At 59.8% G+C, this 11,274-nt stretch overlaps 1 protein-coding gene across 1 annotated transcript; it reads left to right on the top strand.

Moving 5' to 3' along the window:
- Positions 1-1,286: 1,286 nt before the first annotated feature.
- On the top strand, positions 1,287-10,784 carry Unc93b1 (unc-93B1 regulator of TLR signaling). Its single transcript, XM_078045491.1, has 11 exons — positions 1,287-1,470; positions 1,583-1,724; positions 2,071-2,224; positions 4,814-4,975; positions 5,170-5,302; positions 5,631-5,724; positions 6,121-6,245; positions 6,810-6,992; positions 7,530-7,803; positions 9,296-9,414; positions 10,214-10,784. Exons 1-11 carry the CDS (start codon positions 1,375-1,377, stop codon positions 10,517-10,519), a joined length of 1,788 nt encoding a protein of 595 aa, XP_077901617.1. The 5' UTR covers positions 1,287-1,374; the 3' UTR covers positions 10,520-10,784.
- Positions 10,785-11,274: the final 490 nt, after the last annotated feature.

Consider the following 11,274-nt stretch of genomic DNA (forward strand, 5'->3'; position numbering starts at 1 on the left):
AAAGCGCAGGCCTCAGGGACCTTAGGAGCAGATCTGGGCTCAGGCCCACCAGCCCATCCTGTGCACGGTTTCAGGGGGTATCCTCCTGGGAGGTAGAGGCTTGTTCTCCCCCCTCCCTTGGAGCCTCCAAACCGCGATTTCCACCCCTGCCCACTGCCGGCAGCCACACCCGGAACCATCTCTCTGCCTCCTGGAACATGCCTGTCCCCTGAATTCCATAGGACCCAGTGTTCCTGGGGCATCAAAGCACACTACCCCCCAGCCCATGGCCACTCACCTCCAGGCCACCCTGGCCACACCTGCACTTTGTCGTCACCCAGTGAGCCCTGGTATCCACTCTGGCCACAGTTCCCGGCTGCAGAAACCCAGGGCATCTCCATTCTCCCACTTCCTCCTGTCCAGCACCTCCAGCCCTGCCCTCTCTCCTGCTTCTTGTATGGCTCCCACCTCCAGGCACCCACCGGCAGGAGTTCACCCTCTGTTTCTCCCACAGCTGCACCTGGGTGTCCCCTGGGTGAAGTGTTGCCATCTTAAAGCCTGAGGCCCCTGTAAATTCACATACTCATGTCCCCAGTCCCCAGACTTCCCAGTGACCCCTCTGTGGGGGGAGGTGTTTGTTAATTATCCATCCATCCGTCCCACTTACCGGTCACTTAGTATGTGCCCAACACGGGTGGGGGGAGGAGGGGAGCAGTTGGTTTGGTGGGAAGTTAAAGCCCAGAAGCCCAGATACAGGGTCTTCAGGGTTGGCCTCCGGCACTGAGCGCCGAGGCTGGGAATGGCCCTTCTGGGAGGAGCAGGGAGGGAAGGCACCGGAAGGAGCCAGGAGGTCAAGGGAACTGGATATTTTAAAAGGTCTCCCAGGTGGTTCCAGCCAGGTGGACAGCAGGGCTGTGGAATGTCAGTGGCCGCAGGGTGGCAACTTCACGGGCTCCGGGGGCCCTGGACCCTCCGGCGCCTTGGACCCTCCTCCGGGTGGTGGTGGGGCCACCCTAGGCCACCCCTAGGGCCTAGGGGAGCCACAGTCCCGCCCCCTGCGCCCTCCCCAAGCTCAGGAGATGCCGGAGGGGAGCCCCGCGGGCGAGTCAGGTTTCGCATTAGCTGGTCCATCACCAAATTCCCCGGGGAGTGGCGCCCAGTGTCCCCGTTTTACCGGTGAGGAACACAGGGAAGGGGTGAACTCGTCCCCAAAGGCACGGAGCCGGACGTGGCTGAGCCGGGATTCGAACTCGCCCTCTTCTCCGGGAGGCGGAGTCCCTGGCGGCTCCGGGACCCGGGCACGCCCGCGGGGAGGAGCCGGCGCGGGGCGGGCCCCGGGAGGAACGGCCGGCGGCGGCGGAGGCGCGGGGCGCGCTGTCAGTCCGGGGTCTGGCCATGGAGGCGGAGCCGCCGCTCTACCCGGTGGCCGGGGCCGCGGGGCCGCAGGGCGACGAGGACCGACTCGGGGCAGCGGACGGGTGCGAGGCCCCGGTGAGCGGGGGCCGGGGGCGCGGGGCGGCGCGGGGCGGCGCGGGGCAGGGTCCCCTGCGGGGCGCGGGGCGGCCGGGTGGCCAGCGGGTGCTAGCGGCGTGCTGGCCCGCAGCTGGACGAGCTGGTGGGCGCGTACCCCAACTACAACGAGGAGGAGGAGGAGCGCCGCTACTACCGCCGCAAGCGCCTGGGCGTGCTCAAGAACGTGCTGGCCGCCAGCGCCGGCGGCATGCTCACCTACGGCGTCTACCTGGGTACGCCCCGCGCCCCGGCCTGCGCCGCGCGACCCCTGGCCTCGCCCGACCCGTTCAGGGAAAGAGAAACCTTGGGCCAGCCCTTCTCCTTCCCCTTTCACTTCCCGGTACATCGCCCTCTTAGCTGCAGCTGCAGCTGCCTCACTTGGGGCAAGGAGGGGCTTCCTGGCCGGCCCGTGTCCCCGGGTCCCAGCCAGAGCCGTGGGGGTGGGTTCCCTGCCTCCTCCGCTCCCTGTAGGAATGGGAAGCCCTCCGGTGACTGGAGCCCCTGCCAGGCTTGCCTCCCGCCTCTGCTAGGTTGCCCCGGGAGCCAGACTGCTCCCTCCACGCTGCCCCCTGTCCCCAGGCCTCCTGCAGATGCAGCTGATCCTGCACTACGATGAGACCTACCGCGAGGTGAAGTACGGCAACATGGGCCTTCCCGACATCGACAGCAAGATGCTGATGGGCATCAACGTGACACCCATCGCTGCCCTGCTCTACACACCGGTGCTCATCAGGTGAGGGCTGGCCTGTCACCCTGTCTCCAAGGGTGCAGAGATTGCTGGCCCATTGTTTTGCAGGGAGGAACAGGGAACTGGGGAGGAAGTGTGCCTCCCTAGGAGGGTGAGAGTGAAGAGGGGAAACCAAGGTGTAGGGGAGGAAAGGAGAATTTTGTCCCCGCATCTAGGGCACATTTGGTTTCAGGCAAGAGATTCAAGCAGGCTCTGCCCGCCTTTGGCCTGTGTACCACATGGCATCCTCTCATGGGCTCTGTGGTGGCCCAGACCCATAGTGACCTTCTGAGTTGGGCTGTGGATTCTGCGAGAGGCTCCAGTCGGTGGGCAAAGCTCAGGCGCCCACTCCTGGCCCTATCAGCTGTGACTGAGAGGACATTTGGCACAGAAAGGGGAATGGCTGGGCAGGAGCTTCCCAGCCTTAGAGGCCTGTGGCCCAGCCTCCTGGCCAGTGCAGAAATCCCACCCATAGCACCTCCCAGATGAGGCCAGGAGGCCAGCGGGCAGAGTAGATGGGTTTTAGTTCCCTTGTTTTTAAGTTTCCTTTTCACAGTTGAACAGTGTCACCGTAACTGAAATCATAAACAAGGAAACTCCTCCTAAGCCCTCCAGTAAATGGCCCACGTCCTCTGTCCCACCAGCATGAGTGGGTAAAGTCCACCCCGTTGTCACCAGAGCACGTGTGTGCAAGCCTTGCTCTTGTTCTTTTTTTCTTTCCACTTGACACATCTGAGCCTCGTCTGCAGCCTTCACCATGAGGACTTTTGCCAGGGCCGTGTCTTCTGCAGAGATGGGGACCAGCTGTGGCCCTCAGTTGGACATGGTTGCTTCCTCTGTGCTTGACACTCTTTCCTTCTTTTTCTTTCTTCTGTGGAGGCAGGAGTCTCGCTACGTTGGCCAGGCTAATCTCACTCCTGAGCGCAAGGAACCCTCCCACTTCAGCCTCCTAAGCAGCTGGGACTGCCGGCCATGCACTGCCAGGCTGTCTGTCTGTCTGTCCTCCTTCTCTTCTACTTCTTTTCTTTCTTTTTTTGGTACTGGTGATTGAACCCAAGGGTGCTCTACCACTGAGCTACACCTCCAACCCTTTTATTTTTTGAGACAGGGTCTCACTAAATTGCTCAAACTGGCCTTGAACTTGTGATCCATCTTCCTCAGCTTCCTGTGACAGGTGGCTTCCCAGTGCCCGGCTCTTTCCTTCTTTTTAAAATTAATTATTTTTATTTTGTTTTCCCCTGGGATAAATTCCCAGCAGTGTCTTCACTAGGTCAAAGGCACATGAAATGCTTTCAGGTCTAGAAACCTATTACTTTAAATGATTACAGCTAGCCTTTATTTTGTTTCTTATGTGCTGGGCACTCTGGAGGAGCTAAATTCCCAACAGTCCAGGTAGCTGCTCCCACCCACAAGGGAAACTTGTGGTGAGAAGACTTGACTCTGTCCCACAGGCAGTAACTGGCAGACCTCAAGTTTGAATGCTGGCCAAGTGACTCTAAACCCAGGTGCTCACCGTTGGCCAGAACCACCAGGCTACCTTTCCAAAGGGTCATGCCGATGCTCATGACCACGGGCTGTTTCAATTTCTAAACCACATCCTCTCCTGCAGTGAATGAGTGCTGACATTTTACTTTTTGCTCCATCAAAATGAGCTTTTTTGGTGAACTGCCCTTCCCTCAAATAGATCAAGAGGAGGCTGCCTGTCTGTTATATTGCAAACTAAAAATAACAAGTGGGGCCTGTAATCCCAGTGGCTAGAGAGGCTGAAGTGGAGGCAGGAGAATAAGTTTTAGGCCAGCCTCAGCAATTTAGCCAGAACTTATCTCAAAAAAAGAAAGAAAGGGCTGGAGATGTGGGTCAAAAGAATGGGCGGCAAACGCCCAGGGCTGTTTAGCTTCGAGCTTCCTGGAAGCCAAGACAAAGAAAGGACTAAGGAGCTTAAGTAAAACCCAGAGATGCTGGGAGTGGGCTTTCAGGCTGATCAGCCTCCGTGCTCTGATTGGGTCCTTACCCCGTCACTGATCAAGTCCCTTCCATGGTCACTGTGTGGCTTCTCCCCAGACCCAGAGAAGGGGAAACTTCCCCACTGACCACAGTGGAACCCAAGAGCAGTGGGCAGGGAGGAAGGGGCCCCAAGGCTCCAACTCGGGCGCTTGACAGCGTGAGACCCGTCTTCCCTCTCATCCTAGCCTGGTTGAGCCCTTTGAGTATGTCACTGGCTCTAGAGTCACCTCAGAAGCCTGGGAGGAGAAAGGGAGATGGGTGAGTCAGGCAGGACAGGAGTGAGTGCTAGCTGTACCCACGGCCACTGACTCCTATCCTTCTATCCTTGCCATGACCACGAGAGGCCTGTAGTTTGGGTCCTGCCCACATCACAGCTGTGGAAACCGAGGTGTGCAGGCACAGTGGCCTGTCTCAATCCACTCGGCATCTAGAACCTGAGACTCCATCTTCGGGCCCTCTCTGGCCATCTCTGGCCAGGGCTCTCTCCATCACACACAGCCTTGAAGCGGGGATATGGGGCCATGGCCGTCTGGTCTCAGGCCAGGTTGTCCCTGCAGGTCCGGGAAACCAGCACCCCTCCCCTGTCTGCAGGTTTTTTGGCACCAAGTGGATGATGTTCCTGGCCGTGGGCATCTATGCGCTATTTGTCTCCACCAACTACTGGGAGCGCTACTACACACTGGTGCCCTCAGCTGTGGCCCTGGGCATGGCCATCGTTCCTCTCTGGGCCTCCATGGGCAACTATATCACCAGGTGAGTCGGGGGCAGTGGGCTGGGAGGCTGGAGACCTGGTTGAGCCTCGACTGCTTTGCCACCCTCAGCTGGGGGGTCTTGGGCAAGCCCCTCCCATGCTCTGGGCCTCAGCTGCTCAGCCCGTAGCTCAGGGTGCTAGAAGTGGGGTGGCCATAGAGACGGGGCTGAGGCGAGCCTTTACTTCTGTGGCCCAGGATGTCGCAGAAGTACTATGAGTACTCCCACTACAAGGAGCAGGATGAGCAGGGCCCTCAGCAGCGTCCACCGCGGGGCTCCCATGCACCCTACCTCCTGGTCTTCCAAGCCATCTTCTATAGCTTCTTCCATGTGAGCACCTCGCGCCGCACTGGGGGTGTGTGTGATGTCCCGGGCCCAGAACTCATACATGGGAGCCCACTGTACATCTTCTCAACCCTCTAATCCTTTCTGGAGCCAACCCCTGCTTGCCTACTTCTAGTGACGGAGACCTCGTCTCCTCCCAGTCTACAGGGCTGGCCAGGAAGAAGTCCTCCTGTCTTGGGCACCCCCCCACCCTGCCACCAGGCTGACCCAGTAGGGGGAGGGCTCCAGTTCCCCAAGTCTGTGCCCAGACAGTGCCAGGGCTTTCGGCCTGGCTGGTGCCTGAGTCTGGCCCCAACGGCCCTCCTGTCCACAGCTGAGCTTTGCCTGTGCCCAGCTGCCCATGGTTTACTTCCTGAACTACTACCTGTATGACCTGAACCACACATTGTACAACGTGCAGAGCTGCGGTTAGTATTCATGGGGGTGGGGGGCTCCCCAGGGCCTGCTACTCCCCGCACCCAGTCACCCAGCAGACACTGAGCCCTCACTCCCAGGGGTGGGGGCTGAAGCCTGGCATCCCTTCGCTTTGGTGGGAAAGGCCAGGACCCAGAAGGAGCATGTGGTTAAGGGGTGGGGGCGGGCCGAGAAGGCCGCCTGGATTGAGACTGCCCAGCTCTCCCTTGGGGCCAGCAGGCAGGCCGAGCTCAGTCAGTGCAGGGTGGATGTGTGGAGGTGGACTGCCCACCCTCCCTGGGGAGCGCTCCTTGCTGGCACCACCTTCGCCTGTCCCCTGGCTGCTGCACTTCTTCGTGGTAGGGTTGACAGCGGGTCCCACTCACTGTGTCCCCACCCACTCTTCCCAGGCACCAACAGCCACGGCATCCTTAATGGCTTCAACAAGACGGTTCTGCGGACATTACCGCGGAGCCGAAACCTCATCGTGGTGGAGAGCGTGCTCATGGCGGTGGCCTTCCTGGCCATGCTGCTGGTGCGGCCCGGGCTGGGGATGGGCCAGAGGCGTTGAGGCTAAGCGTGGGTCTTTGGGACCGAGTGGCACAGCCTGGAAAACAATCTGGGCTTGCGTTCCACTGCCTGGAGGTGTGGCCAGGGGAGGGTTGTAGGGCTGTGGCCTCCGAGGGGGCAGGCCTGGAGGCGCCGAGTTTGCAAGCCAGGGCTGAGTCCAGGAGGCGTGCCTACGCCTAGGGACGGGGCTGGATTTGAAATCCCAGAGATTAGTGCTACCTGAGAGGGGTTTGGGGCCGGTCCCAGGGTCATGGACTGGAGGATGTGGCTCAAGTCTGAGGGCGATACTAGAAGGCAGAGCTAAAGTTCCGGGGGCGTGGACATGATGTGCCTGAGATCAGGACGGGGCTGGTAAGCAAGGTCCAAGTCCACTGGAGGAGCATGCCTGAGGGGCGGGGATGGGGGCGTGGCCTGGAAAGCAAGGTTTGTGGGCGTGTCCCAGGGCGGGGCCTTGGGCTGCGGTGAGGCTGAAGCCCAGGGGTGGAGCGAGGTGCCTGGCTGGTCACCTCTAAAGAGTTCCTGCCGGCAGGTGCTGGGGCTGTGCGGTGCAGCTTACCGGCCCACGGAGGAGATCGACCTGCGCAGCGTGGGCTGGGGCAACATCTTCCAGCTGCCCTTCAAGTACGTGCGTGACTTCCGCCTGCGCCACCTGGTGCCCTTCTTCATCTACAGTGGCTTTGAGGTGCTCTTTGCCTGCACGGGTCTTGCCCTGGTAAGTACAGCCTGCATAAGGTTGCCAACAAGAGGCGGGATATCCAGTTAAATTTAAATTCCAAATATTTTAAAGTATATATGTATAGGTGGGCATGGTGGCACATGCCCGTGATCCCAGTGACTCGGGAGGCTGAGGCACGAGGGTCCCAAGTTTGATGCCAGCCTGAGTTTCTTCCCCAGAACTGAAAAAAAAAGTACATATGTATAAATATATATAAGAACCTTCTCCCTCTTTCTCTTCCTTCCTTGTCCCTATTCTCCTTTTCCCTGGGCAAGTTCCTTTAACCTCTCTGAAGCTGAACTGGGATGATTTCCATAAAGCATTTGGTTTTATGTAGGGTACGGCCCTTAGTGTCTGGGGACACAGTCCAAGTATTTTCAGTATTGACAGTTCTCCTGGAACCTTCCTAGCAGCCCTGGAGAAAATTAGTTCCCAGGAGGTCCAGAGAGGACAAAGTGTGGCCTAAAGTGACATTTGTATGGGGAGGGTCAGGGCCTGGGCTGTCAGACTTTCAATACTCTGCTTTTCCCTCAGGGCTATGGAGTGTGCTCCATTGGGCTGGAGCGGCTGGCCTACCTCCTTGTGGCCTACAGCCTGGGTGCCTCAGCTGCCTCGGTCCTGGGTCTGCTGGGGCTGTGGTTGCCACGCTCAGTGCCCCTGGTCACTGGGGCAGGGCTGCACCTGCTGCTCACTCTTGGCCTCTTTGTCTGGGCCCCTGCACCTCGAGCCCTGAAACACAGCTGGGTCCTCTATGTGGCAGCTGCCCTCTGGGGTGTGGGCAGTGCCTTCAACAAGACCGGACTCAGCAGTGAGTACAGCCATGGACACTGGGATGACTGCGGGGGAGGATCTGTGGCAAGCTGTGGGTGGTTGGGAGACATGGACACCCAGGGGTGGACACGAACATACAGGCGATCCGCCATGGAGTTGTATGAAGTAAAGGTAGGTGGGCAGTCCAGGGGTGGAAGGAAGTCCCACAGACCCACGCTGGAGGCACAGACGAAGAAGAGCCAGACGCCCTGGGGGTATGGACATTCTGTTGATACTTCAGGGTGGGCACTGAGCCCTGCAGACACCAAGGGAGTGGGGTGAGATCTTGTGGACACATGGGGTAGGTGTGCCCAGCCTTCAGGGAAATTGGAAAACACAGCGGGGACACCTCCTCCTCATCACAGGGGTGGGGCTTCCATACACCGGAGTAGATGATGGGGTCTGTGCTTGAGGGACGAGCACGGTGGGACTAGTGGCAGGTAGCCCTGTCCATACCCTAGGATGCAGGTGTAGACTTGGGCCCTTTCTTTCTTCCCCCTGGATGCTGGGGATTGAACTTAGGGCCTCATGTGTGCTAGTCCAGTGTTCTACCACTGAGACATACATGTGGCCCCAGATCTGGGCCTTTTGTGGAGCAGAGACAGGAACAGGCATGAATCCTAACCTAATCGCCTGGCAGTCTCCAGGTCTGGGCTGCTAGGGATGAGTCACTGGGGAAAGGGGTCCTATCAGCAGAAGGCAGAGTGAGCCCAAGTTCAGCTGTGTGATGCCCTCTGTAGAGAGGGGGTATTGCCAGTGGGAATTACTGGTACACATGGATCTAGCCACGTGGGTAGTCCACATTGGCATCTGTTCTGGTGTGCCAGAGCCATTAACGGTTTTTAATGTCACCTCTGAGCCCCAGGACAGGAGGGTTCATTCCCTGAGCCTGGCAGAGGTGTTAATAGCAAGTATCTCCCAGTACCTGTGAGGTGCCAGACTGGCCTTTTCTTTTTAGAACTTCTAACAGCATAGAATATGCATAAAGTCACTGGACCCAAATAATCCTCAGAGCCAACGTTTATGTCCACATTTCTGCACCTCTGAACCCCCACCTCCACCTTCCAGTCCTGAAGCTCAAGTCCGAGTCCCCTGACTCCCTGTCAGGACTCTTCCCCCCACCTGGGAGGGTTCTTGGGAAACAAGTCCCCTGCTCCCACACTTCAGGGTCGATTTGTAGAAAGCTGGTTGCTGTGGATAGTTGGCCCTCCCTGGTCCCTGAGGAGGAAGAGCAACAGTCCCCTTGCTCTTGGCCCTGTGCACCTGGGATCTAGCCATGACTTCTGGGCACAGAGCTCTCCTCTGGAACTCCCCTGGGCAGCAGGGTAACCAGGGCCTCCTCTAGGGGGCAGGCAAGGACTGGCATAAGTGCTGCCCGGGTGCTCTGGGACTCACGGAAGGGACCGGTACAGGGCCTAGGAGAGTCCCGTGGGAGGTCAGCAGCACCAGGCGACCCCTGCATCCTGCTTGTCCTTTCCACCTGTTGGCAGCACTCCTGGGAATCCTGTACGAGGACAAGGAGAGGCAGGACTTCATCTTTACCATCTACCACTGGTGGCAGGCGGTGGCCATCTTCATGGTGTACCTGGGTGCCAGCCTGCCCATGAAGGTGAGGTTGAGTGGGGCTAAGGACTCCGTGCCCCACCCCCACTTCCCTGGGCCAAGCCCCAGGCCAAGGACCCCTTTCCTCAGCCCACTGGATGGCCCCCAACCCAGTACTCCACTTATTGCCTCTCCTGTCAGCCTCAGTTTACCCATCTCTGGAGGGATCCAGAGTTTGTGCTTTCCTCCGGGTGTATCCCAGCTGTCTTCCTGTGGCCTGTTTGGTCACCCATTCAGACTGGGCTTCTGGGTTCCTGTAATCCGTCTCCCTCCATGTCTCCCTCCATGTCTCCCTCCGTGGCCTGCAAGGGCTCCTCTGCTTGTTTTCTTTCTGTGGTGTTGGGGATGGGACCCAGCGCCTGGAGCATGCTAGACAAGTGCTGTCCCACTGAGCTGCACCCCCCCCCTGCTCCTTACTCATGGCAGGTCAGTTTAGCAGGTCCTGACCAACATTTTTAAAAAATGAAGTAGAATAGAAACCAACCAACAAAACAAAACGGGGATGCAAATATGAGTCTGTGAGCCAAGTGAGGCTGCACAGTCGTTCTCTGACTGTGGGTTACAGTTTTAAAAACCTGCAAGGCATGACTACGGTCTGCTGTGTGGAGGGGACACACGGTAATGGAAGCCCTGGTCAAAGAGGGTCAGGCCTGGTTCAGACTTGACCCCATCTTCATCTACCGGGGCAGTGCCAGGATCCTCCGGAGGGTGCCCTGGAGGTGTGGGGGCCGACGGGAGGCCGCGGGCCGGTGCGGCTGGGCTGGGAGCGGGGGAGGACGGTGCCCTCATGGCTCCCTTGCGCCCAGGCTAAGCTGGCGGTGCTGCTGGTGACTCTGGTGGCGGCGGCGGCCTCGTACCTGTGGATGGAGCAGAAGTTGCGGCGCGGGATGGCCCCGCGCCAGCCGCGCATCCCGCGGCCGCAGCACAAGGTGCGGGGCTACCGCTACCTGGAGGAGGAGAACTCGGACGAGAGCGACGCGGAGGGGGCGCGCGGCGGGGGCCACTGCGCCGAGGAGGAGGCGGCAGGGCCGGGCCCGGAGCCAGCCGCCCTCTGCCGCCGGCCCTGCCCCTACGAACAGGCGCTGGGGGGCGACGGCCCCGAGGGGCACTGAGGCCCGGGCGCCCTGCTCGCTGGCCGCACGGCCGCCCCGGGTGGCCGGTCCCGGGAGCCCTGCGCCCTCCGTGATCTGGGTCCGGAAGCCACCCCAGAGCCCAGGGCCACTGGAACCGCTGCGGTGCCAAGCCCTGAGGGACGCCACTGGACCCCGCCCCAGGCCGGGGCGCTGCTGGACCGCTTGTGACGACTCCCGCTTTGCTCTTCCTAGGAGAGCCTGACTTTTTATAGAAAATAAGCAATAAAGAGACTTTTGTACTGTCCTGACTGGGGGGTCTCAGCGCCTGGGGTGTGTGCCTGGCTGATGTGGCCTCTGGGGCACTGTGGCGGCAGGCAGCCTGGCCCCAGCCCTGTTTGTCTATGGCAGCATGTTGGCCACAGTCTTCCAGGGACACCTTTGAGGGCAGGTTCCACTTCTGAGTCACGTTGGGGGTCACCAAGGATGGGCCTGGGAAGTAGTGACTCGAGCCCAGGTACACTTGGTCACTGTCCTGGGCCACAGCCTCATCTAGGATGCCCAGAAGCTGGTGGCGAACCAGGCAGTGTTAAGCATCTGCAGGTGCCCACTGTGACAGAGAAGACCCAGACCCCTCTGTGAAGACCCCTGAAGGGCACCGTGGGGGGTTGTGGCTTCTCCCCTGGTGTTCTGCTGAGGCCACGCGACTCCCGCTCAAGCCCCTGGACCCCAGGCTGAAGGCCAGACCCTCGCTCCTGCCTCCCCTCCACGCCGTCTTCAGCACTGGGTCTCCTGCC

The sequence above is a fragment of the Ictidomys tridecemlineatus genome, chromosome 4 (genome assembly GCF_052094955.1).
Source record: "Ictidomys tridecemlineatus isolate mIctTri1 chromosome 4, mIctTri1.hap1, whole genome shotgun sequence".
Classification (NCBI taxonomy): Eukaryota; Metazoa; Chordata; class Mammalia; order Rodentia; family Sciuridae; genus Ictidomys; species Ictidomys tridecemlineatus.

Bases quoted from the DNA above. Each gene is read 5' to 3' on its own strand.
- Unc93b1 (XM_078045491.1), top strand. From the start codon at position 1,375: ATGGAGGCGGAGCCGCCGCTCTACCCGGTGGCCGGGGCCGCGGGGCCG. The intron at 6,246-6,809 runs GTGCGGCCCGGG...TCCTGCCGGCAG, and splicing joins CCTTCCTGGCCATGCTGCTG to GTGCTGGGGCTGTGCGGTGC. The intron at 6,993-7,529 runs GTAAGTACAGCC...CTTTTCCCTCAG, and splicing joins CCTGCACGGGTCTTGCCCTG to GGCTATGGAGTGTGCTCCAT.